Below are 26847 nucleotides of genomic sequence, written 5' to 3' on the forward strand. Positions count from 1 at the left end.
TGTGGCTTCTCCTTCGGAAACATTTCTTAAATCCAGCTCCTTCCCTCACTGCCCACCTCGCAGCTGTAGTTAGAACCCAGCCTTTCTCCACAGGAGTGCACAGACGCACGTGTGTCAGAGTGTTCCTATTTTCCCTCGGATGAGGCCCCCTCTCCTTCAAGGTGGCAGTCTCCAGGCTTGTCCTCGCCCACCCTCCCCACTACAGCTCTTGCCTCCCTCTGCCATCACCAGGCCAGACCCCTGGAAGGTCTTCAAAGCCACACTCAGTGTGTCCTTGCACCTGCGTGCCCTCCGCCTGGAAGTCCCTGTCTGCCCCCTCCTGCCTGACCAGATCCTATTTCTCCTCCAAGACTCAGCATCCGGCATCCCTCACCAGAGCCCCCAGCACCCACCACTCACCTCCCTACTCCTTGACCCAGACCCTACCCTATCACGGAAGGGCAGGAGCGGAGACCCCAGCCTCTGCCGGCCTGCCAGCCCTCAGGCACAGACACGGACTGCACAGAACAAGCCAAGATACGGACATGCCTTTGCTCTCGTGACAGAGGCCTGGAGTCTCGGGGCAGCTCTCCACTCCATCCACTGGATCCCCCATCTCCTCCAGTGGGCGGGTCTCGGGTTTGACTCTCCCTCCTCCATGGAGCCCCTTCCTCCCGCCCTCCTCCTGTGCTCTGGCCATGAGTCAGTCCTCCAGCTCTGCCTGCTCCGATGCTGTGTGGGCCGGGGCTTCTGATGCTGAGCAGGGAGGGGAAGACACCTACCGTGGGGCCCAGACCGGGGAGGGACGATGGCCTCCTGCCTGCAAGTCCCCTGTGCACTCGTCACCATTCAACTCGCCCTGGGGAAATGACAGTGAGAGAGCGACGTCCCTGCCCCCAGAGAGCTCACATCCCAGTGGGGACACAGACGATAAACAAGATAACGAATATAACGCTAAGACGACTGGTGAAAGTGCCATGAAAAATAGCAAAGGAGGGTGACAGAAGAGAAGGATGGAGAAGGGAGGGGAAGGGCAGACCCAGCTCTGAAAGATGGGGAAGAACATGCAGGTGGGCGCCTGCCGAGGGCAAAGGCAGGAGGAGCTCGGGGCGCGTCAGGGCAGCCAGAGGGCCTGTGGGGCTCGAAGGAAGCACCCCGGGAAGAGGGGCGGCAGGACCTGGGGGCGCCGCTACCGAGTTTCCATTGACGCTGTGAGTGGGAAACCGCGAGATCCGAATCTAGAGGGCGCCCTCTGGTGGCCGTGTGACGAATAGACCCTCGTGGGACAGGACCGAAGCCGGGGGACCCTGCGGGGCCACTCCCCTGTCCAGGCGAGAGGGGGCGGAGGCTTGGACCAGGGAGGTGATGGTGGAGGAGGCGAGAAGTGACCGGACCCAGGATGTATTTCGTAGAGTCTGCAGGATTTGCTGAAGGAGTCAAGGAGGGTGCCAGTTTCATTCTCAGCGACTTGGCGGCTGGAAGCGCCATTCACCCAGGAGAGGGCTGACCGTGGGAGGAGAGGGTCTGCAGGTGAGGAATCAAGGCTTCCGTTCTGGACATTTCGGTGGAGAAGCGTGTTGGACAGGGAGGTGTCAGGCATCCAGTTGGAGGATGAGGCTGGAGCAAGGGGAAGGATCCAGACTGGAGACGCGGCGTGGAGTTGTCCCGATGCAGACGTATTTACAGCAGATGGAGGTCACCAGGGAAGGAGGGCGGCTCAAGACAGGCAGGGCGGAGACGGCCCCGCAGCCTCCCCGGAGCGGCCTCCTCCTGTGCCTTGAGCTGCATGACCGAGGAACTGGGAGGGGGCCAGGAGACAGGAAAACCTTCCTAAGGGCTGCCTGGGCCAGATCTGTGTCCCCCTCCAGGCTTTCCCGGCCCTGCTCGCCCCGCCCCCACCCAGCTTCATTGCGCTGGCTTTGGGCACATACCCCGGCCTGCCTTTCCCTCCCTCCCTCCCTCTCTCCACATCCCCAACCAGCAGCCCATTCCCACATCCCTCTTCCTGCACGACACCCAAAGCACCCTTAACTCCTTCCTTCCTTGTCCTTCCAACCGCACCCCGAGACCTGACCTCCAGACCCACCTGCGCACCCCTGCGAGCTCCCCCCTCAGCCTCAGCCGTTCCCTGCTGATGGCTAGAGGGCCCGCTTTCGCACACACCCTCCCCGACCCCGCCATCCTGGGGCCACCAGCCCTCTCCCTCAGGAGATGGCGTCAGTTTCCACTGCCCCAAACCCATCTAGAGACCGCCCGTGTCCTCCTCCAGCTTCCTCCCTCTCCTACTGTGGGTTCAACCCCCGCCGTCTCCACCCGCTGTAGAGGCTGTGTGGCCTCAGCAAGCGGCATCACCGCTCCCTGGAGAGCCCAGAGCACAGGCCGAGGTGACATGTGTAAGGGACCAGCCAGCCACAGACACTCAGGAAGTGTCAATCACTGTCTGCGAGGCCAGCTTTTCCCTTTTCATCTTCTGCTCCTCCAGCTCCTCCAGGATGTTGTTCTGCTCTTTCTCCAGTGTCTTCAACTTCCTTCTCACATTCACTCCTTCCCACGTGGAGTCTCTCTCATCTTACAAAGAAACAGCCCCGGGGCCTTGTCTCCTCGTCCTCACAGCTGCCACCCCCCCACCCCCCAGCCCACACCGTCTCCTCGCTAGGCCTTCTGGGAAACCCCTCACCGCTGCAATCTGGTTTCCTTTGTGGTCTGGCTGGAGGGGGACCAGACCCAGACATTAAACACAAAAATGGAGGGTCCAGTTATGGGGCCAAGAAGGGCTGGGGAGCAGGGACCCCCATGAGCCAAGGACACATTTGGGAACCAAATGTACAAACTCAGTTTCCTCCATGGTACTGTCCTTCTGGAACTCAGCTCCCTTCTGTGGATTAGGCCATGTTCTTAGAGGCACAAACAGGGCTCCAAAATGATTGCACTCGCCACCACTCCACTGAAACCGCTCTCTCAAAGGTCGCCTGTGACTTCCAGTTTCCTAAACCCAAGGTCACGTCTCCATCCTGCACCAGTTGTGTTTTGGTGCAGGGACTAGAAACCACTCAGGTATCTGGATCAGAAAGGGATTGAACATGGGGAATTCGGTGCTTACAGGAAGTGCTCTCTGAGTGGGGGGGTCTCCAGGAGCAACCGCCAGAACACCGCAGAACTGACCGAGGGCAGCTGCTGCCGAGGCCACAGGCAGGAAGGTGAAGAGTTGGAGGCCACCCCCAGACACAGCACTGTGGCTGCCGCCAGGGCCCAGGAAGCTACCAGCACCGCTGCCCTCATCTCTCACCCCTCAGGAGGCCGGTGCCTGGACACTGGGTCACAGAGTCCAGCCGCTGCCTCCTCTGATACAACTGCCCCTCGATGCTCACAACCACTGAGAGCAGCAAGGGGACAGCCACCTTGCCGACCTCACGAGCAGATCTAACCGGCAGAATCGAGTTCACACCCAGAACCCTAGCTGCAAGGGATCCGGGAGAAGCAGTTTTTCTAGCTTTCCAGGCTCCATGGTTCAGGGAAGCCAGTGAAGGGAGAGGAACTGGAAGGGGAGGGAGCCCCCCGGCTCCATCATGGGCCCCATTCTCCCAGCCTGTCCGCATCGTGTGGCTGGCAGCCACTCTCTCCCCTTTTAAGTGCTTTTTAAACACTCGCCTTGCACTGGTTTGGGTCCTTCACCTGGCTCTGTGTGTCAGCCAACACCACTCCACGCGGGAAACAGAAACCCAGTGGCAGGGGCTCATTGCCTCGCTCTGCAAGACGTCAGGACGGGGCAGCCCAGGCCTGGAGCCGCAGCCCCACAGTGCCGTCAGGAACCTGGGCTCAGCCTGTGTTTTGGTCCCATCCTCCTTAGTGCTTGTCCTGCATCTCGTGCTTGTTGCCTTGTAGCTGCAAGATGGCGGCTGCGCCTCCTTGCCTCACACCCACATTCCAAGCAGCGAGAAAGTGGACAAAAATGGCATTCTGCTAATGAGAACTTCCCTTTATTCGGGAAGGGGCACCCTCCCCAGGGGCTTCCTCATTGGCCAGAAAGTGTCTCATGGTCACCCTTGGCTGCAAAGGAGGCTGGGAAATAATGACTCAGCTTTTCAGACTCTGTGGTAGAGGAAGGCAGGCGGGAGACAGATTGGGAATGAGTGTGGAGGGAGCCTGCTTTCAGTATTTGCCACAGCCATAAAGGGAACTGGTTGGCTCGGGTGACCCAGTTGTGCAGGCTTCAGGCATTGATGGATCCAGAAGCTCATATGCTATCACCCAGACTGGATCCCTCTTGCTCTCCATCTCCCCACTCACTTTCCTCTGCTTTGGCTTAATGCTCAGGCTCTGTATGTGGCACTGGCAGCTCTAGATTGGCATTATCCTCACAGCTAGAACTCAAGCCTGAAAGTTTTGTCTTCCTAGTTTTTGCAGCAGAAGTCCCATGATTGAATCTCCAGGCCCTACGTTGGTCACAGGCCCACTCTTGAGCCAATCACCAGAGCCAGGAGATGGAATATTATTAGCTGGACCCAGGCCAGGCCTTCTCTCCCCGCTTCCTGGAGCTGGGGGTGGGTCAGCCCCACAAATCACACGGACTGAAAGTGGAGGGGTGCTGGGCCCCGGAGGGAGCAAAGACTCTCTGAACTAGGGGGACCAGGTGCCTCCTGACCCCTCCCTCGCCTTCCCTGACACTCTCCTCCCGTCCCTCCACCTCCCTGACCTCATCCTCATCTCCGGGCCCTTCCTCCAGCTTGGACCCCATACCGCTGAGCTCTAGAGGGATCTGACCTCAGCCCTCTTCTCTCCTCAAAGCGTCCATGAGCAAGCTCGTGGAGATCATGCCCTTGTGGTCACCTGCACGTCGATGACGCCCAGCTACGTTTCTGCATCCTGCTGTGGGGCTCCAGATCCGTGAATCCATCACACTCTGTTGTGTCTCTATGTGTACACTATGTTGTGGGTACAGAGAACATCAAATTTACCGCCTTGACCATTTTTAAGTGCATAGTTCCGTGGTATTAAGCACCGTCATCATGTTGTACAACCAGCACCTCCCCCCACAGCTCTTTTCATCTTGTAAAACTGAAACTGTGCCCCTTAAACGGTCACTCCGCATCCCCCTCCACCAGGCCCTGGCAACCACCCTCCTACTTTCTGTCTCTATGAGTCTGACTACTGTAGGGACCTCATATAAAGAGAATCATACGCTATTTGTCCTTTTGTGGCTTACTTCACTCAGCCTAATGTCCTCAGGGCTCATCTGTGTTGTGGCACGTGTCAGAATTCCCCTCCTTTTTAGGGCCGAATAATATTCCATGGTATGGATGTGCCCCATTTTGTTTATCCGCTCATCTGTTGACGGGCACTTGGGTTACTTCCGCATTTTGGCTGTTGTGAATAATGCTGCTGTGCGCATGGGTGTGCAAATATCTGTTCGAGACTGTTTTCCGTTCTTCTGGGTGTATACCCAGAGGTGGAATTTCTGGGTCATATAGTAACTCTATTTTTAACTTTTTGAGGAACCACCACATGGTTTTCCAGAGCAGCTGTACCTTTTTCCATTCCCACCAAAGGTGCACGAGGGTTCCAGTCTGTCCACATCCTCACCAACACTTCTTATTTTCCATTTGTTTGCTTTTTAATATAACAGCCATCCTGATGGGTGTGAGGTGGTACTCACTGCGGTTTTGATTTGCATCTCCCTCATGATCAGTGGTGTTGATCATCTCTCATGTGCTTATCGGCCATTTGCATGTCTTCTTTAGAAAAACGTCAATTCAAGTCATTTGCCCATTTTTGATTTGGGTTTTTTGTTGTTGTTGAGTTTTACTTCTCTGTATGTTCTGGATATTAATTCCTTATCAGATATATGATTTGTAAATATTTTCTCCCATTCTGGGAGTTACCTTTTTACTCTGTTGACAGTAATTTTTAATGCACAAAATTTTTAAATTTTCATGAAGTCCAATTTGTCTATTTTTCCTTTTGTTACCTGTCCCTTTGGAGTCTTATGCAAGGAATCATCACCAAATCCAGCATCATGAATCTTTGGTCCTGTGTTTTCTTCTAAGAGTTTTACTGTTTTAGGCCTTACACTTAGGTCCCTGATCCATTTTGAGTGAAGTTTTGTGTACGGCGTGAGGTAGGGACTAACTTCCTCCTTTCACATGTGGAGATCCGGTTTTCCCAGCACCACTCATTGAAAAGACAGCCCTTTCCCGCACTGAATGCTCTTGGCCCCCTTGTGAAGATCATTTGAGTCTCTCTGCTTTTCTCTGTCTTACCAAGTCCTTCTTTCACATGACAGTGAGAGTGACCTTTCTAAAGTGCACGTCAGAGCTGGAGCTGGCTGCTAGCTCCCCGCCGTCTGGCTGTGTGACCCGGGGGTATCACGGAAACTCTCTGAGGCTCAGCCTCACTCGTCACTGAAACGGGATCACAACAGCCACCTGGCAGGGGTGTGGTGAGCCGCCCTTGAGACAAGGGATGTGAATGCCCTTCTGTGGCGTCCGGTACAAGAGGAATTTCCCGCCAAGGCTGCTTCCTTTCTGTCCCTGTTACAGGCAGGTGAGACAAGAAATGTCAGCTGTGTTCCAGCGTCCAAAAACCTCTCCCAGTCTGATCCTGCTTCTCTTCTGAGGCTCATCCCCCACCCTCGCCAAAGCTGCACACACAGACTCACTCACCTAACAGCAAGTGCTCCAGCCCAGGATGTGCCTAGATGTCACCCGCTCAGTCTCCACTGCTGCAGTTTGCACATGCTGTTCCCACCACTCGAGGCCCTTCCTTCGTCGGCCTTCTCTCTTCCAAGCCAACTCACACAACACCCTCCTCCGTGCCCCCTTCACGGGTTCTCCCCACCGAGAATCCATCATTACCTGTTCACACCTGTTCCCAGAACTCATCACGTGCATAGAATCATCTGTGGATTGTCTGCCGTCCGACGGGCTCTCCAGGGCCCTCTGGACCTCGCTCCACCCTCAGGAGACGCAGTGACGGGGGAAGACGGACGTGGCCGGCTTTGTGACCTAGACTCTCAGGTCTCACGTTGCTATCACTCATAGACCATGGAACCTTGGACAGGACACCTTACCCTCCGGGCCTCAGCTCCTCATTATAAAATGGGGATGATCACATCTATCTCACTGAATGTCTGTGAAGATTAGAGATTAATAGATGATTTTTAAACAATGTATTCAAGTATTATATGAATAATTTTTAAGTGTAAAAATACATCAAACGGGAAGTGTGGGTGTTGAATGGACGTCACAGGTCACCAGGATGGGCAGCCAGGATGCAAACTCAGGCCATAAATGCAGAATGCAAGTTCTTAAGCGCTGTGCATATGGACAGATGGATGGGCGATGGAGGGATGGATGGAAGAATGGACAGTGGAAGATGGAGGGAGGGTGGGCAGGTGGGTGAATGAACACCACCAGATGGAGTCAGGAAGATTCCTTGTGAGGTTGTCCCCATCCTCTGGCTGCAGCCCAGGCACTCCCCACCTACCCCCAACAGGGCTGAGCCAGGGGGAGGCAAGGGAGGCCCTCATCTCAGGTGCAGAACCTAAGGGAGGCCAAAAGTTCACCAGTCAAGATAAATAACACCTTATATGATAGCTTTACAAATCAAAATCAGTGCAAAACATCATGATGAACAAATTATCAAAAATAAAGTTAAATTTATTTATTTAAATTTAAATAAAGATCTAGCACTTGCACAACCTCATCCGCCTCACCTGGTCCCAGCTCTGCCTACCAGCCCAGCACCTCCCTACCCCCCACCCACAGCCCCCAACCCGCCACTCACCACCGCCATCCCCATCCTGAGGCCAGCAATGGGCAGTCAGGAGGGATGCGATGGAGAGCGAAAGGGAAGACAGAGAGGGAGCTGCGACACTTTGCCCTGGCCCCAGCTACAGTCACCCACCCACAGACCCTGGGGTCCGGGTGAAGGGCCCTCAGAGGTTCCCCCTGCAGATAGGGGAGCCCCAGGCTGTGGCTTCTCTGAGTGGCATTCCCTCAGCCACCACAGGGTGGAGCCCGCGGGCTGGTTTTGGTCTCCGAGGACGGGGAGGAGGAAGCGGGTGAGGGAAGGGGACCAGACTCCCCAGCCTCCCCGTGTCTGGCTCCTCCTCGTGGCTGCTCCTCGCTCACAGACCCAGACAGATCCCTCCCACTCACTCAGCGAGTTCTGAGCCCTGACGCTGGCCGCTCTGTGCCAGCTGGAATCCCCACACCCTCCCCTGTGGGCACTGCAGTCATCTTCTGCTTTTACAGAAAAGGAAACTGAGGCCCAAGAGGGGAAGTCCCTGCAGGCGGCAGCTGGGGGTGGAGGGAGGACCTGGCAGGGTCTGCTAACCACTCCCTGGATGCCCTGGGCCCTGGGTCTGTCTCCGCGGCCCCGTGCCTCCCAGGGAAAATTCTGGGCGGGCCTCAGGAATACACGAGCCAACAGTCCCATTTTGCAGAGTTGGAGACCAAGGCTCAGCGTGTGATACCTTAGCTCCCGTCACACAGCTGGGAGGGACAGAGCCAGGGGCAAGCCTGGGTCTGCCCCAGCACAGGCCCCGTGCTTTCTGGACCGTCCTGGGCCGCGCCCTCCCATGTGACCCCACCTGGGAGGCCCTGCAGCCTGCAGACCCCGTCAGGCGTAGGTCGAGAGCTCTGGCAGGTGGGAGCCAGGAGGCCTTTGTCCCCAACCCTGTGGTGCCGACTTCAGGCACGTAGCATGCCTCATCTGTGAGGGGCCGTCTCATGGCCCTGTGGGCCTGGGGACACGTAGAGAAACCAGACACGGCCTCCTCCCCGGCACACTGAGAGCCTGATGTGGGCAGAAGGGCAAGGCCCAAGGCACAGCTGAGGGAACAGAAAGGACCAGAGGACAAGAGAATGAAAACTGGGACTCAGGGCCCGGGGAACTCTCCCTCCCACTTCTGCCCCGCCCACCCCCGGGGTGGATTTTTCTTCTGGAACCATAAGGAGAGAGGTCTCAGACACGCTGAAGGCCCTTCCAGCAGAACACTCCAAATTCAGGGACTGGCAGCTCGGTGGTCTCTGTCACCATCCCTGGACGTGACATCGCGGCCCAACCTGGCCAAGGGACCCGGCTTCCAGATAACTGAAGGTCCTGATTAACAGAAGTGCCACGCTGGCACGGGGACGACTGACCTCAGAGTGAGGACGAGGACCCTGGGCTGAGCACTGGAAAATGGGCGGGACCAGCCGGTGGCTCAGAAGTTGGCGTCTCTTCCCCACCCACTAACCCCTGTTTTGGAGGTGGTGACACTTACTCCCAATGCGGCCCCGGGGCTATGTGAGAGCCGCGGCCACCAGCTGAAGGACCCAGAAGAGAAACGAGAGGCAGTTTGGGACCCACGAGCTGAGGGCCACTGAGACACTCAGACGCTTCCAGTGGGAAACTGGAAATGTAGATCAGGAGTCAGAGGAGAGCCCGGGCGGAAAGCAAGGACTTGGGGGTGTCAATGTGGGGACAGGGGCCCCGTGTGATAAAGAAAGAGGCTGCCATGCTGGAGGGACCACGGGCAGAGGCCATACAGAGCAAGGGAGATGCCCGAGGACTCCAGACATTGGAGGCCCCTGTTGTTAGATCTTCCCACACCAGCCACCAGACATGTGAGGGAGCCATCAGACAGTCCAGGCCCGGCCTTGAGCCACCCTGCCTGCCACCGAGTGGAGCAGCGACAGCTGCCCCCACTGACCCCTCCCTCAATTGCAGATTCATGAGCAAACGAAACATTGTTTAGATCCACTAAGAAGTTTGGGGCCGTTTGTTACACAGCAGAACAGGTAGGCACTTCAAATACGTGTGTTGAACGAATAAAGGAACAAATAGTTCAAGACAGACAGGGTGAACCTGCAAAGGAAACTGAGAGGTGGTCCAGAGGTCAGAGGGAATCAGAGATGTGAGTGAGTGGCCCAAGGGCACACCGCAGGCTGGCGGCCAAGACTTCAAGTGTGGTCTCCCCTGACCACAGCACTCTTATCTTGCCTGAGATTTTTTCCTCCCTCTCTCCCTCCCTCTTTGCCTTTCTTCCCTTTAGATTTATCTCCCAAACCATCACCTATGTATACGAAAAGCTAGGAATATGAAAGTGAAAATCAGAACCAAAGAGAAAAGGAGAAGACAAATATGCCAAGTGAGGGGTTGCTGCAGCTGAGCTTTGGGTTTGCCTGAGCTTCCTGGCACCTGGGGTAAAAAGGGAAATAGGGGACACTACTCAGTTGTCCTTCCTGGAAAAGGGGAAACGTGCCAGTTCCTTGGTGAGTTAGATTTCCCCAACACCACGCTGGAGAGAGGCCTTGATGGAAGGGGCCCCGTGTGACGTCATGCCTTCAACGGCAAACGCAGAAGTGGTTTCCTTGTCTCTTGTAATCGCCTCTTTGCTAAAGGCTGACCCCAGCGCTCTGAAGCCCAGGGTGGATTTTGACATCTTTACAGAGAGGAGAGGATGACGCCACCCTTGCTGGGGTTGCAAGCATCTGAAATATGTTGAAAATACTTTCAGGCCCCTCCACCAGAGGCTTGACTCAGGAGTCGGTGGCCTGGGAGTTTGTACCTTAACAGGCTCCCAGGGGATATGGGTGCACACCAGGTTTGGGGTCCCTAATCTGTGCCGGCCCCACTGAGGACCCCTCCAGCCCAGACCCCTGAGCCCCAAGCCCGTGGATCTTCACAAGCCACTGAGACGCGTCACAGCATCCCCATTCTGCAGATGAGAATGCTGGCCCGGGGGGATGTGCCGCGGCTCCGAGGGGGAGGCACCGAGGCCCGAAGCCGGGGTGACCCGTCAGAGCCCCCTGAGCTACAGGCTGCCGCAGGGACGAGGCCGCTTCTCCCAGCTGTGACACACACCAGCCCTTTGCAAACACAGCCCGAGCCTCGCAGGGGACAGGGCCCCAGTCGTCCCTTCAGGAAGGATGCACTGAACCCCTGCCGTGTGCCGACTCTGCTCTAAGGGCCGAGGTGCAGCAGGGAAGGCAGCCGACCCAGTGTAGGAACTATATGTGGACCATACTTTCTTGGTTTCTGTATTCTCGATGCTCTGGCATCGGGGGGCCTCTCTGCTGGGGAGTCAGCTAACTTCTAGACAGGGTGAATGACAGGCCGGTCGGCACACCTTTCATGCAAACCAATCCTGAGTCCAAAACCCCCTTTGCCACCTCTGCCCGGTTTTACACCCCGGGAGGAAATAGTCCTCTGCCCTCATCATCCCAGGGCCACATACCAGACAACAAGGAACCACCCCCACAGCCCAGAGCCCCCAAATTATTCCAACGAGCCAATCCGAAGCCCAATGGGCTGCTTACCCTGCCTCACCATTTCTTCCTGGAAAACCACAACAAAGGCTCTCACGGTGCTTTCCCCTCCCAGACGCTGGTGCTCCCCCTGTGGCTCTGCGTGGCTGGCACGCCCCTCCTCCTGGGCACTGAGAGTAACAAACTGTCTTTTCACGGCAGTCGTCTCCTGCTCTGCTGGCCTCCTCGTACCCGAATGAAACCAGGATCCCGGGTGACAGTTTAAAACACCCAGCCCCACCCTCCGAGCCCACAGGGATGGTTCTGACCAGCTGATTTCCCAGCAGGCGGTCCCAGGGTGCCCGGTACTGTCCCAGGGTGCCCGGTACTGTCCCGGGGTGCCTGGTACTATCCCGGGGCGGGGGTGATTCTGGACGGTGTGGCAACCCTGCAGGCTGGGACTGGAACCCAGGACGCGCAGCTGGGCAGCGCCGGCCGTCCCACACGGTGCAGGGCCCCCGAACGTGGACACAGGAGCCGAGGAGATGAGACCGAAATGGCAGGAAAGGGGAACTCGCGAGAACACTTCATTAAAGCTCTGTAGTTACACTTGAGCAAAACCTGAGACTGCACGGTAGACAGAGCGGACCCAAGTTGAAAGGCTCAAGTCTCGGATTTCTTTTGAAGGACTGACTGCTGAAAACTCTAGAGGAGTGGCCTCCAAAATGACTAGAACTGATGTCCCAGAAACATGACTCAACCTTAACCACAAAAACGCAGAGGAGGGCAGAAGCCCGGGCCGGAATCCCGTGGTTGGCAGCAGCCTCTGCGCCTTGGTCTCCCAGTCTGCAAAGTGGGGGCTGAGAGCCCTCGGGTTGGGGGTGGGGGTCCTCGGGCCTTGCCCCTTGGGCTGTCCCCCACTCTGGGCCCCCCTTCCTCCTGCCATGGACCCTGTCCAGTCACAAACACTGGGGTCTCCAGTGGCTTGACTCAAGGAAAGGGGCTCCTTTCTTAGAAGCACCCCCTTGGCTGCCCTTGGCTGCCACCTCCCTCTCTGGCTTTCTTCTTGCCACCCACCTCGCTGCCTCCGCTTTCGCAGCTCCCTGGCCTGTCACCCTGCTGCACCACCTCCCACCCCAGCCACTCGGTGCTGACACACTGGATGCTCAGACACCTTCGCCTCTCCCGCCCCAGGGGGACACTGCCAACCGCTTCTTAAAAGGCCCTCACCTCGGGGTCTCTGACCACGCCTGGGTTTCCTCCCATCTCTCTGCCAGCTCCCCCTCCATCCCTGTGGTGGCATCTCCCTCCAGGGCCCCACAGGCCTGTGCCTTGGCTCCTACCAGCCGCCCCTCCTTCCTGCCTCCCTGGCTGAAGGAGCCCACCTCCCACACAGATGCTGCAAAGGCCAGGGGCTCCGTTTCCCAGGATCCCATGTGTCCAGGTGGTAGCGTGGACCCGCCCTGGCCAAATGGGACCAGGGGAGCCCCAGTGGGCGTGGTCGGGGAGGCATGAGCTGCCTGGAACTGCCACAGCCAGGTGCTGACCAGAGGAAGGTGGGACACAGGGCGACCTTGCCTCTGGCTTGTCCTCAGCCCACTTCCACCCCGAGACACAGCCACCTGGGCCCCTGGAGACCTTCTGCTTCCTCCAGGGCGCTCCTCCCGAGAGCTCGGGAGGCGGGGAGAGCCGGGCGGCCTCCTGTGTGCACGTGATGAGCAAGTGTGTATGCCTGTCCCCAGCAGAAACTACTGCAGTCCTACCGCCTGGGGTGGAAAGGGGAAGTGGGAGTCAGGGGGCAGCTGAGTGAGGGGTGGGGCCCCGGGAGGAGGGGGAGCAGCAGGGGGAAGGGAAAGGCCCAAGGCAGAACTAGATCCAGGCCCGAATTCCCCCCAAGTCCCACCCTCCATGCCATCTCAAGCCCCTGAGCCTTTGCTCCTGCTGATCCTTCAACCTGGACCACTGGCCCCTCACCTTCTCTGAAAAAGCACAAACTTCTGCTCCACCTTCCATAGGATTCTCTCCTTCCTCGTCCAAATACCCAGGACTCCAGACTGGCATCGCTGCCCTGTGATGCCCTCGTGGAATGGGTCAAAGCCCCTCCCCCACGGAGTGCTGCTGGTGGCTGTTTAGTTTCTGTTCCCCAGCACCCAGCACTGGGCTGGCATGCTGCCCTAGGGAGCTCTTGGTGGAATGACAGCTGTCACCTAAAATCTCCCCTCCCTCGAAATCCCACGACGAGTCCCGAGTCCGTGCCCAAGTGGAGGCGCCGGGGGATCCGGCCAGCACAGGAGGGCCGCGTCCTCCCTCAGCCCCGCCTGCGAGCCAGGCCGCCCGCACGGGATCCTGAGGTCGGGGTCCTGAGGTTGAGCTCCAGCCTCTACATGTTTACACGTTTTGCCTTTGCAGCCTCCCTGTCCACCAGGGGAGGAGGAGGCCCTCTTACCGCCCTTTCGCAGACCAGGAAGCAGCCTCCCAGAGCAAAGTCACCTGCCCCAGGCCACACAGGTGGAGTTGGGATTTCAGCCCAGGTCCCGGGCTCCTCAGGCAAGAGAGGGGTTCACGGTCGTGCGCCCCAATGTCGAGAACGCAGCTCAGCACCTCCCTGCTCAGCCCCTGCTCGGGGTCACAGCCAGGCAGAGAGGGCCTTTCTGGGCTGTCCCAAGCCCACTCATCTCTCCTTTTCTCCCCTGTGCCCTCCACCCACTTTCCCGCAGCCCCTGCCGTCTCCTCTGTGGCTGATGTTGTGGAATAAAACATTTCAATACACGGAAAATACAGAGAAAGTTCAAATCACCTTAAATCCCACGGCACAGAGACCGTGCCTGTTAAGATTTTCGTGAACATTCTTCCACTGTGTATTTACATCCAAGGCAGCAGTTAAGTGGACCAGGGACCAGATCCACCCATTTCGTTGGCTTTCGTCTTGTTGTCTAGCTGAGCATTCTGCAATTTTTAAAAAACTAATTGATTATGAATATCACACAAAAATTTGTAAATCCAGCTATCCTTGGAAAACAGAGATCTGGTCATCCTGGGCTCCTGTCTCTTCATGGCAACGGTTGGCTAGAGCCGAGGACTAGCTGCCCACTTCACATGGAACAAGCGTCTCCATCTTGCCACAGTCCCCACCATTCCCTATTGTGTCCCCAAGTAGGTCCATTTCCCTCGTTTACTTACCTGCCTGACCCCTGTGGGCAGTTAGGTTGACAGCCTCTGCTCTAGTTAACATCAAAAACCTACCACATGCCAACCACCAATCAGGCAGGCTATCTGGCTTAATTCTCACAGTAATGATGTGAGGTACACACTATTATTATGCCCATTTTACAGATGAGGAAACTGAGGCTCGAGGAGGTTATGCTAATTGCCCAAGGCCACAGTGAGAAAGTGGCAAAGCCAGGATTCGAACCCAGTCAGTTGACTCCAGAGTCTGCCTCTGACCCCACGCTCTATGTAAGGATACACACACTCAGCTCTATGTGGAGGATAATTTTCCATATAACAAAAACAAGAGAAACTAAAAAGACAAAAACTTACCAGAAAATAGCAAGACTGGACATCTGTTGCTTTTATCCACCCAGTTTTCCTTCCTTTGAGGAGCTGCCCTTCTCCTGGTGGTTCTGGCGGGGCTGTCCATCCCTCTCACCTCCCTTCTGACCACTGGGCTGGGCACGCGACCCGGGCCTGACCAGTCATGGTGCCCCTCCCATGCTCTTGCAGTGATTGGTCCAGAGATGAGCACGTGACCGAGGCCTAGCCAATCGAAGTCTTACCCTGAGAATTTGTCTTGGTGGGCCCTCCTTCTGAAGCCAAAGGTGATGTGAGGTGAGCCTAGAGCTGTCTGCGGCCAGGCTGCCCTACCGCGAAAACTCATCTGAAGCCAGAGACAGAAGCAGCTCAGACAGACTGAGAGAATGAGAGAAGGAGGGGACAAGGGCATTTTGCATCTCTGGTCTCTATATCCCCGAGGCCAAGTCCATCACTGACACTCCGGGAACTGAGCCAGGAAATTCCAGTGTAAGCTACACTGAGTTACGTTGACTGAAAACCAAAAGATGCCGGAATTCTCCATCCTCGTTACTCTCTTCGATGACTCGCACTGGCCCGTCATCTGGACGCAGCACGATTTATTAACCATCCAGGCCCTGACGAGCATTTGTCTCTTCCCAAATTCCCCGGTTGTCAGTGACGCCGGGAGGGGCCCCCATGTGCTCCCCCCTCCCCACACGTGTGCAACTATCTCATTAGGAACAATTTCTAGGCTTGAACGTGAACTTCAAAGTGTGCTCTGCTGCCCTCGACCCCCATCCCTGCCTCTGGCTTACTGAGTCACGGCCCCTCCCCTGCATCCAGCTTCCGTCTGTCCCTCTGTGCTACAGGCTCCCAGTAAGTCTTGTGGCCAAACCCAGATGAGAAGTGACAGGTCTGGGGGAAATTGGACACATCTGGAGAGCCCCCGGGCTTCTGATGCCCCGCTTGCAGCTCGAGTCTCACAGGCCAGACCCTCAGCAGTCCCAAGAAGGAGGGGTGCTCCATCTTCCAGACAGAGGCTGTCTCCAGCTCTGAGTCAGGAGAAAAAAATGACAAACCAGAGAAAATTATGGAGGGGAGTGGCCTCAGAGATGATTCATCCCAGACAGACACCCTGCCCACCAACTACCACATCCTACCCAGCCCAGCCGACTCAACCGTGTGCCACAGGAAGGCCAGGATTTTTGTCAGTCTTGTGCTAATGCCAAGAACAGCACATGGCACACAGTAGGCCTTCAATAAACATTGACTGAACGACTGAATGGATGGAGGGATGGAAGGATGGATGGACGGATGGGTGAGTGGGTGGATGGATAGATGGATGAATGGATGGATGGGTGGGTGAATGCGTAGATGGATGGATGGATGGATGGATGGATGGATGGATGCATGGATCTATGGAGGGATGGACGGATGATGGATGGATGGATGGATGGATGGATGGATGGATGCATGGATGGATGGATGGATGGATGGATAGGTGGATGGCTGGATGAATGGATGGATGGATGGATGGATGGATGGATGGATGGATATATGGATCTATGGAGGGATGGACGGATGATGGATGGATGGATGGATGGATGGATGGATAGGTGGATGGCTGGATGAATGGATGGATGGATGGATGGATGGATGGATGGATGGAATGTGTATATAGATGGACGGGTGGATGGGTGGATATATGGATCTATGGATGGATGGATGACAGATGGATGGATGGATAGATATATGGATGGATGGATGGATGATGAAGGAATGGATGCATGGATAGATGGGTGGGTGGATGGATAGATGGATGGATAGATGGATGGACGGATGGATGGATGGATGGATGGATGGGGTACTCTAAATGCATGGCCCAGCCAGATTCAAGGGCAGGTTCTCTCCCTTACTCTGTTGAGACCCCTCCCTCTCCAGGTCTCAATTACCCCATGTGTAGAACGAGGTCATTGAATTAGACCACCTCGAAACTCCTTCCAGCTCTCTTGCCCTCTAGCCAGCTATATCCAGGTGAGGAATTCTAAGCTTTGGGGCAAACAGAAAGCATTGCCCATGTGGCTTCATTATGATTTAATTCAAGTTCTAGACCTTTCCTATCTCCCCCCCTGAGGAGTGGGTAGACTGTGGACTTCTTTCTGAATGTTTGAAGTGATGCTTGCACAAATTCAGAGAGACAATGAAGTCAGACAGTGCAGGGCTTGAATCTGAGCTTTGCCTCTTCCTGGCTGTGTGACCCCAGGCAAGCGACTTAACCTCTCTGAACTCAGTTTCTGCATCTAGAAAACAGGGATTGTAATATACTTTGTTGGGTTGTGGAGTGGATTAAGTGAGATAATGTGCAAGCACTTAGGACAGGACCTGGCATCTAGTGAGCACCCCATAAATGGTAGTGGTGGTCGTTTGGGGACCTCCCAGAACCCCATGTTTGGAGACTGCTGTGTGTTGTCCTGTAACCAAATATGGACCTCCACCCAGTGCACATGGAGGAAGCAGAGCCCCATTTCGGGGAGAAAGGCTGACCTCAGGCCAGAAAGAGCTTCAGGAAGAGTCCTTTAAAGGGAGCCCTTCCTATCTTCATCCTTCTTCTTACCTGAAATTCAGGCACAATGGCTGGAGACCAGGCAGCCACTTTGGACCATGAGGAGACCTTGAGGGTAGAAACAGAAAGTTAGAAGGAGCCTGGATTGCTGGTCACCAGGCTTCTAGGAAGGCAGTCCTGTATCACCCACCTCGGGGTTCTTTCCCACGAGAGATAAACACACCTCTAATTTCTTTAAACCATTGTTATTTGGGTTTTCTGTTTCATGTAAGCAAACCTAATCTTACCTGTCCCCATTTTGCAGATGACAAAAAACAAGGCTCAGATGGGAGATGTTCACAGAACTAGCAGGCTCTGAGCCAGGATTAGAACCCAGGTCTCGATGGCTCCCCTGTTGTTGATTCTACCAAACTCTTAGCCACCCACAATAAGAGGATCCCTCCCTGCCAGGCCACCTGCGGACAAGCTGTTTGGCATGACCAGGGCTGCAGGGGCAGAGGGAAGGAACGTGTAATCCCTGAAGGCTTCACAGAGGAGGTGGCATTTGAGTTGACTCTGACGGCACAAGAGGTTAATAATAATGGAACCATTCAACCAGCCCTTCAGACAAAAAGGGAAGCACCCCGTGCCAGACTGTGGCCCTGAACAAGGTCCGGCCCTGGGCCTGGCTGCAGCGCGAGGGCGTGTCCCGGGGGGCCCCAAGACCACCCCCGGGTCCAGTGACTCGCCAGGAGGAGTCACGGAACTCAGCGTACAGTCTAGCCTCCATCTGCGATCTATAACAGCAAAGGGTCCAAAGCCAATCAGCAAAGCTCCCGGAGTGGAGTCCGGAGGAAGGGAGACACGAGCCGCCAGCGGTCCTGTCCCTGCGGGGTCACACGGAGGCACGTAATTCCTCCAGCAGCGAATTGTGAGAACACAGGTGAGAGATGCTCAGTAGAGACTCAGCGCCCAAGGGTTGCTGGGGGCTGGTCACGTGGGCACCTCTGCCTGGCACGTACGAAAGTTCCCGACCCCAGAAGGAGAGCAGGTGTCCCACAGAAGCCACCCTGTTTGTACCAGTGCTTCAGGCACGGTGAGCGGCTCTTATCAGGGGACAGCAGGAACCCTCTGGACATCCGGGTCCCCAGGCGCCAGCCGAGGGCCAGGCTTGCAAACAGGCCCTCCCAAGGACAGCGGTCCCAGACCTGCTGTCATAACGTCTGCACAGGGAATCACACTTTTCTTCCCATCCTCTTTTCGAAGTGACCCAGGAAATGTTTTTTGTGCCTTAGGCTCAGATTTGCTGAGAAAAATCTAGTTTACCGTGGAGATCACTTCAACGAGGTGGTTAGAAAAGAAGCTGGAATTATGCAAGAAGCGAGGGCGGGTTCCCAGAGTCCTGAGGCACGAGACCCCAGCAGCAGGCCTGGCCTCGGGGCCTGAGCCGGCCACTGACCCAAGGTCCAGCCCAGTCAAGCGCGTCCCGGAAATGAGCCTGTTTCTCTTCAATGAATGAAGATGCGGGACTTCATCTGGATCACTGAGCTTTTGCCGTGTGACAAACCGCCCCCAAAGCTGGTGGCTTAGAACGACAAACTTGTATTATTTCTCACAGTTCTGTGGGACAGCGATTTGGGCTGGGCTCAGCTTAGCGATCCTTCTGATGTTGCCCGGCAGACGCACGAGGCTGCAGCCAGGTGGCGGCTGGGACCACCGGCCTCTCTCCTCGTGGCCTCCCCTCCTCCAGCGTGGCAGCCCGGGCTGCTTCTCATGGGGACCACAAGGCTTCTTAAGGCCTAGCCTCAAAAGTCATGTAATGTCACTTCTGCCACATTCTGCTGGTGAGAGAAAGACACAGCCCCGTCCAGATTCAAGAGGAGGAGAGACAGGCTCCACCTCCTGGTGGGAAGGGTGACTGTCACAGTGCAAAGAGGTGTGGGTACAGGGAGGGGTGGAAATTGCAGGCAACCTTTGCAGCAAACACACTATCTTCCTGGTGTTCCTTTCATTCATTCATTCATTCGCTGCACACTTGAACGTCCTCCACGTCCCCCAAATTTACCAGACATGGGGACACAGTGGTGACCTTGTCCTCGTGGGGCCTCCAGATGGGTGAATGACCATTTATTTTATAGCTATTTCTTGACACCATCCTTTTTTTCCACAAAGGATTTGAATCAACCTATCAGAAAAATACAAGAAATAAAACTGTGAATTCTAACCAAAGAAGAAAATTAAAACCAAAAAGGGAAAGAAAACAGCGTTCATTGAGCACCTACCATGTCCCAAGAGTCTTGCACAGTATCTCCCTCCATTTTCCATAACTCTGAGGTAAAGATTATTATTCCCCTTTCAAATGTAAACAGACCGAGGCAGATAAGTGACTTGCCCACGTGCACACAGGTCCTGAGTAGCAGAGCAGAGAGTCGCAGAGCTGAGACTCACACAGCTGAGTCTGGCCCCAAAGTCCATACGCTAGAACAGAACAGCTGTCAAGGAGCTTCAGATTTGACTATGAGTTTCCTAGCAGCCTGGGGGAAAAGGGAAACTGAACATATTCCCCAATTAGTCACCAGACAAGAAAAAGACAGACATCTCATCGAGGGGAAGCAAAACCCTTCCTAGCAACGAATTAACTTTTCTTTTCTTAAAGGAGAGTTGATAAAAGAGGGCGTGTGGGGTGGACTCTACAGGGCCCAGCCTGGACTGTCCAAGCTGAGTGACCCTGCAGCTTATACGTGGGGCAGTGGCTGAGTAAATGCCCGCTGTTTCCCAGAGAAGGCTCTGTCCTCCAGTGACCCCTGTGTGTGCGTGTGTGTGTGTGTGTGTGTGTGTGTGTGTGTGTTTCCCTCTGTCTCATGTCTTTCCCTTTTTAACCCCTGCTCATCCCTCTGTTCATCTCTTTGCCTCTGTCCCCTCCCTGCTCACACCCAAAATGCAAAGAGTCCCCGCCACTCGAAACTGCCGATTTTTAGGAAGTACCGCTGTGTCAAGGGCCTGCGCACAGCCCCAGGCGACAGACAGGACTTCCTCCCCACAAGGGCTGGGCGGGGTGAGCGGGAAGGGGCCTGTCGTAGCCGAGGTGACACATCCCTGCCTGGCCAGCCGAGCAGCCGCTGGGTCAACGGGCAACAGGAGCACGGGCTACCCTTCCCCGGGGCTTCAGGATGGACTTGTGCCACCCAGGTAAGCACCTGGGCCAAACCCTCTGGGGCTCAGTTTCCTGTTCTGTAGAATGGGGATGACTGTGCTTGCCCCGCAGGATCCTGGGAGCAATCGAGGTGCACGGGTGGGAAATGCAGAAGCATGCAGCGACGTTTACAAGCTCGGGCCGGGAGCCACGCTGCGTTCCGGGGGCTGGGGGTACAGCGAGCGGAGCAGGCGCCGTCCACACTCTCACGAGCTTACCCTCCAGAGGGAGACAGCCCATGAACTATTGGTGTGACGTGTCTGCTGGTGACGGCAGGGCGATGAGCAGTAAAGTATATTAGGAGGGTGGCAGAGGCCTCAAGAGGGACGCCACTTGAGCAGAGACCTGAAGGGGCCAGGGGGCGTCCATGTGGGTTTCTGGGGCAAGACCATTCCAGCAGGAGGAGGAGCCAGCACAAAGGCCCCGAGGCGGGACTGAGAAAGGTTGCCTGTGTTGAAGATGATGATGTTGGTGACGAGGATGTCTGTCTGGGTGGTACAAGGGCCCTGAAGCCCCCTGTTTGGCTTTTGGGGGGTGAGGTGGCCTTTGAGGAGGCTGAGGACACTGCCTGCAGCCCGTACAGGAGGCCAGGAATGAGCAGCAGGGGACCACGGCTGAGCCCCCCCACCCCCAGGAAGCAGGACAATGGGTGTGGAGGGAAGAGGGAAGGGGGCTGTGCGGTTGGGATAGGAGGGAACGGGGCAGCACGAGTTTCTGTGAGCAGACAGAGGACGACAGGCCAGGTCTCTGTGCCCTGCATCCCAGAATGTTCCGGCACTGCCTGGAATTCCAGAAGACAAGGGCTGCCGGGAGCTGTCCAGGTCCCCAGGCGCAGGTGACGTTGGGCCTGTTAGCAACAGCGCCCTTTCTGCATGCAACACCTACCCCAGAGCAGTCTGAGCCAGTGCCCTGGGCCTCCCCTCGCCCCGTGGGCTCTGGGGACACAGTTAGAGGACCACCGATCCATTTCCACAGCCCTGTTGACAGAGGGAACAAGGGAGCCAGAAGACGAAGCAGTCCTGCAGACTCCACATCCAGTGCTCTCTCCCCGAGCCCCTGCTTCTCCTCCAGGCTTTTGGGGGCAGGTGGCTCACAGCCCGCGCAGGCTCAGGGAACACGTCCTAAGTGACAGCTATGAGGCAAGAGACCCGACGAGTAGCAGTGGCTGGCTCGAGGCTGCTCAGCCGATGGGGGAAGAGAAGCGACAGTGAGAAGTAATCTCCCACCCTCCCCCCACACTGCCGGTCCTCCACCATGATGAGCTCATTCTCTGGGGTCTTCACATAAGTAGGTCCTTAGGAACTGGGGCGGTTGCCCCTGTGATGCAAATGAGGGCACCGAGGCTCAGAGACGTGAGCTGGGGCAGTAAATGGCAGAATAGGGACAAGCACCTGGGAGGAGAGCGCCTGGGTCAGCCGGCTGTAGGAGGGCAGGAGCACGAGGTCCGAGGGGGCCAGAGACAGAGTGTCTGGTCTGCTCAGGCTGGCCCTGGGAGGACGAGGAGGCAGTGGGGTCAATGCAGACAGTCTGCTGGGAGATCTGACGTCTCCACTGATTGGTTCTTCTATTCATTCATTCATTCGTTCATTCATTCATTCTATACACAGTCCTCTGGTATGCAGGCCCTGTGCTGTGCGAGCTGGGGACAGCCCTGGGGGAGCTGCTAGTCCGGGATGCGAGGCAGGAGGAGACAGATTCTGCAGAACAACGCCCCCGGGCAGACGTGCGAATGGACACAGGCCTAGGGCATGAGAGGAAGCAACTCTCTCCACCCAGGCAGGGGAGATGTGGGAAGACTTCCTGGAGGAGGCAGAGGGAGGGAAAGAAGGAAGGTCACTCTTCTGTTACCCAGACTGGGTCTTAATCGAAGCTCCTCTACAGCCTGGTAAATTCCCCTCTCTGAGCTCAGATCCATTATGTGTCCGTGGGTACCATCACCGAGCCTGACCTGAGGAAGTGGGCAATGAGTGGGTGCTTAGAGACAGCCAGATCTGGCTCAGGTCCCAGCTCGGCACCAACCTGCTGCAGTCATGACGGGCTGCTTCTTTCTGTAGGTCTCAGTTTCTCCACCTGTACAACAGACAGGATGGTAGCAAAGAGCCCCCCAGGGCTGCCTCCCCTCCTCCGGGCGTGGGTGTCTGTGACAACCAGAGGCAGGTCAGGCCCCCTCCGCCCAGGCCTGCAGGGAAGATGAGAGGTGCAGGCAACAACGCTCCGACGTGACCAAAGACAACCCCGGGCTAGCGCCTGAAGACAAGCACAGTTAAAAATAGAGGCGGCTCAGCTGGGCGGAGGAAGCCGCACGATGCACCCGCAGGGCCTGGGGCGGGGCGGGGCGCAGCTCGGCCGGATTCGCCCCTCCTGCCCCAGGCGCCCCTCGCCCCGACTTTGGGGGGCCTCTGCCTGCAGGGCCCCAGGACAGCGCGCTCCTCCTGCCCTGGAAAGGGGAAGCCAGGCCAGCTGCCCTGGAAGCGGGGCTGCAAGCCGAGACATTTCTAAAAATACGATGGGAAAGAGGAAGGACAAAGGGGAAGTGGGGAGGAGCTGGGGAGATGTTCGGGGTGGGCACCGGGCAGCGCGGCGGCCTGGGCACTCGGGGCGGAGGGCAGCCACGCCGGCCATGAGTCACGTGCTGACTCGAACGTGGCCTTTGCGAGGTGTGGACGGCACAGAGCCAAGCGGGAGTAAACAGCTCGTGGTGGTAGTTGTCATCATCACTTCATTATTTTTTGTGTTTTACTATTATTATTACTAAAGACCCATCTCCCATGAGCCACACCAATGAAGTGGCCCCTCTGAGGCTGTGTCCTTGGCCCCTTTCCCTGAACCTCAGTGTCCTCAGCTCTGAAATGGGGAGACATTCCCCCTTTTTAACAAATAGGTGAAGGGTCGAGGGCCCTCGTACACCGCGGCCGCCGTCGTGGACGCAGCATCCAGGCCATCAGCCCCGCCCCGTGGGGTCAGATGCATTTGGCCAGTTGCCACCTGTTGGGGTCAGGACCTGACAAAAGGGGACAGTGGACTGAGGGGCTTCATGGAGACACCTGTCAAACTACGAAAGGAGGTCAATGAAAAAGAAACGCAAACAACCCCCAGTCCCCCCAGCATCCCCTCCCCTGGGAAAGCTGTTCCCACCCACGCCTGTGCCTCAGTTTCCCAGCTCCGTGCTCTTGGCGTAGTGTGCTTCCTGCACAAACAGGGAGAGGCGCTCCAACAGTGGGCATCCTTCTGCCGCTTGTCTTCATCCTCAGACACGGAGCCGCGGTCGGCGTTTCCGTTAGAACATCCAGGGTGACCGTCTGAGGTTTGGATGGTTTGTATAGCCACTGTGGTTTCAGAAGATCAAAGTCAGGGCTGGGGCCTCGGAGCCCCAGATGGCTCTGGGCATGAATCCCAGCTCCACCACCTGCCAGCTGTGTCACCTTGGGGAGGTCGCTTAACCTCTCTGAGCCTCAGATGCCTCATCTGAAGAATGAGATTAGCAATACCTTCCTTCTAGAGCTGTTGTCAGGGTCAAACAAGATAGTGGACAGGAAGAGCCTGGGGCACACAGGACCTGGCACATAGTAGGTGCTCAACCAGCACGCCTGCCCCTAGCCAGCGGCCTGGTTTTTCTGTTGAGCCATGCAGCTCCCAGAACTGCTGCAGGGGATGGGAAGGAGGCGAGGAAGAGGACGGGGCCCGGACGGAGCACAGGAGGGCACCTGAGAGGACAGCGAGAGGATCAGTAGGAGCTACTGGGCAGAGAGGAGGAGGAAGGGCATTCCAGACACGGGAACAGCATGTGCAAAGGCCGTGGAGAAAGAGAGCACGTGGGAGTGAAGGAAGCGCGGCCAGGAGGTCTGAAGCCTGGGGCAGGGGGTGGGCGCAGTGTGGGATGAGGACAGGGTGGGCCCGCTAAGACTTCAGGTCTTTAGCCCCAGGACAATGGGACGCCACGGGAGGCCAGATTGCAGGGGCAAAGTGGAGGCGGGGAGCCGTCGGGGGGCCTGCAGTCCATCCAGACAGAGGAGCCGGTGGTCTGAGCAAGGGTGGGGACCGTAGAAACAGAAAGATGGACAGGGCTTGGTGATGGAGGAGACGTGAGGGGTGAGAGAGAGCTGAGCATCCAGGTGGCCCAGGGTTTCTGGCCGAGGTGTCGGGGGGCCGGTCCTGCGGCTCGGGATGGCAGGAAGGGGGCCAGGTTGCAGGGAAATTCTAGGAGTTCTGTTCTGATGACAATGACAGGTGAGATGATGGCCTGTATGCAGGGGCACAGAAGAGTCTGAAGCTCAGGAAGGGGCTGGAGCCAAGGACATGAGTGTCCTCAGCCCACAAGAGGAGGGACAGCCAGGAGTTAAGGAGACCGCACAGGGAGAGGAGAAGTCGGCCTAGGACCAGCCGGGGGAACCCCCTCGCTTGCCCCTTGACCATCCGCATTGTGGGTTATCCACAAACACTGGTGCCCAGCCTGGCTTCTCCGTAACCAGCAGCTCGCTGGCACGCCCACAGCCTCCACCGGGAGGGGGCCCGGGGCCAGAGACAGGCCTGCAGGACCCAGCCCAGCCAGCAGGAAAATGGCAGACAGCAAACCAGCCAAACAAGAAAGGCTGAGCATTCACCCCAAGTCAGCTGGAGATGGCTGGGTTTTTCCGCCGTGGAGCTCAGCCCCCTTCAGCCTCCCTTCCACTCCCGACAGAGGAGGGCCGGGTCCAGCCTCCAGCACCGCCTCCCTGCTTCGTCCCTGCTCACGCCTCCACGCGGATGGCCCGTCACCCCTTCCATCCCTGCCTGTCGCTAACGGCATGCAGAATCCACCTGTCCTGGGGCAGAGGCCTGGGTGTCGGCAAACCAGGGTTCTGATCCCAGCGCTGCCACGTGCTGGCTGTGTGACCCCGGGGAGGTCACTTCATCTCTTTGAGCCTCAGTGCTCTAAGCTGAAAAAGACCCACTTCGAAGAGTTGTGAGGATTAACCGACATCATTTATACGGAGCTGCTGGCATGGAGTAGGTGTTTTTGAGCTTAAAGTTTAATGAGACTCTTGCTTTCTCCCCTGATGTAAGTGCCACCTCCCCCACGCCCCTGGAAACCAGGATCTCCAGACCCACAAAGCTCAGAGTTGCAGGGAGAGAAAGGAAAACCCCCAAGTGGCTCATTGGGAGGATGGTGCACGGAGCCACTCCCGCTCCTTGTCCCTGGATCCATGTAGATGACCTCCGGGGACAGAGCACCATCTAACAGTGGTGGATTTGGGGTGTACAGCGCATCCTGGAGGATGGCGCCCCACCCATGCGGGACATCGTCTCCACACTGACACCTCAGCTGCACCCTCGGGGGGCGGCTCCATCGATCCTTCAGGCCGGCGTCTTCTGGTGGTGAAATATGAGAGGACCAGGGGTTCCCACGGCCAGACGCTCCTGCCACACCTCCGTTACTGTGAATGGGGTACGTGGTCTAATGTGATGTTATGTGGCGTCCGGTGCGAGGACCCTGGAAACGCTCGGGAAGCCCTGAGATAGCGGTGCTAGCCAAGACTCTGCGGGCAGGAAAGGAAACCACGTGTTCAGAATGCGTGTGGGTTCCAGTCAAGATGAATCACCGGCCTTTGCAGAAGAGAAAGAGCCCAATGTAATCAAGTTGCCCCAGGGTTGTCGGCTGGTCTCAAGAAATCATGAGTCCCCGTGGCTGGCAGCTCAGGCATTGAGGTGGCAGTAGCCTGAGAAGCCTGTTGAGTGGGTCCACGCGTGGCGTCCATCCAGGCCACATGGCTACTTCGTTCATGCGGCCTTGCGCCAGCACTGGGCCGGCCAGTCAGAGGCTGGCTGATGTCACTGGCCAAGTCATCTTGTCTGCTCAGTGGCTCAGGGCCTCTCTTGTGGTGGATGCTTGCTGGGGAATGTCAGTGGGCTTTACAAAGATCTTCACACTCTGTGCCCACACCCAAAGGGCCATTGCTTGCCTCTTCCCCAGACTTCTCTGTTCCCGACCTTCCAGCCTCCCTTCTTTCCAGCTTCGGACCAAGAAGTCAAGCCATTCTCTACCGCCCACACACGTGTATATCCTTGCTTCATGTTACTTCTCTTTCCACATGGAATGGATGACCAGGTGCCCCGTGCAAAGCTCTGCCCACTGGGAGTACTTTTCACCACTGTCATTCTGGAACACGGCTGAGCAGGACTGTAGTTCAACGGCTGTCTGGTTTTTATTTGTAGCCAAACACGGAGCCACCCATCCTGGAACTGAGTTTAGGCATTTTCCTCCTTTGTCAGAAGGTTACAAGGGACCCACCCCTGCAGACACGGGGTGATCTGAGGGACCTGGTGCATCGGCAGTGGGTGACACGGGGGTCTGGGTTGTCCACGGGGCTCACTGGAGCCTTCTGGCTCTGCTCATGCCCATTCTTGGGTGA

At 56.7% G+C, this 26847-nt stretch overlaps 1 protein-coding gene and 1 long non-coding RNA gene across 5 annotated transcripts in view; one reads left to right on the plus strand and one right to left on the minus strand.

Annotated features, from left to right (window-relative positions):
* Positions 1–4929: 4929 nt before the first annotated feature.
* Positions 4930–15775, minus strand: LOC111771071 (uncharacterized). The gene is made up of 4 exons (XR_011433793.1): positions 14751–15775; positions 14008–14156; positions 6831–7518; positions 4930–6506 (listed from the first exon to the last, which is right to left on the minus strand). It is a non-coding gene; the product is annotated as an uncharacterized lncRNA (long non-coding RNA).
* A 4479-nt stretch (positions 15776–20254) lies between these two features.
* Positions 20255–26847, plus strand: part of CYTH4 (cytohesin 4) — a 30172-nt gene continuing 23579 nt past the window's right edge. For all 4 annotated transcript variants that reach the window (XM_005606615.4, XM_005606614.4, XM_070254564.1 and 1 more), the window contains exon 1: positions 20255–20454. In XM_005606615.4, the coding sequence (XP_005606672.1) occupies positions 20436–20454 (19 nt within the window). In that variant the 5' untranslated portion in view covers positions 20255–20435. The remainder of the gene's footprint in view (positions 20455–26847) is intronic.

Source organism: Equus caballus, chromosome 28 (assembly GCF_041296265.1).
Source record: "Equus caballus isolate H_3958 breed thoroughbred chromosome 28, TB-T2T, whole genome shotgun sequence".
Taxonomy (NCBI): Eukaryota; Metazoa; Chordata; class Mammalia; order Perissodactyla; family Equidae; genus Equus; species Equus caballus.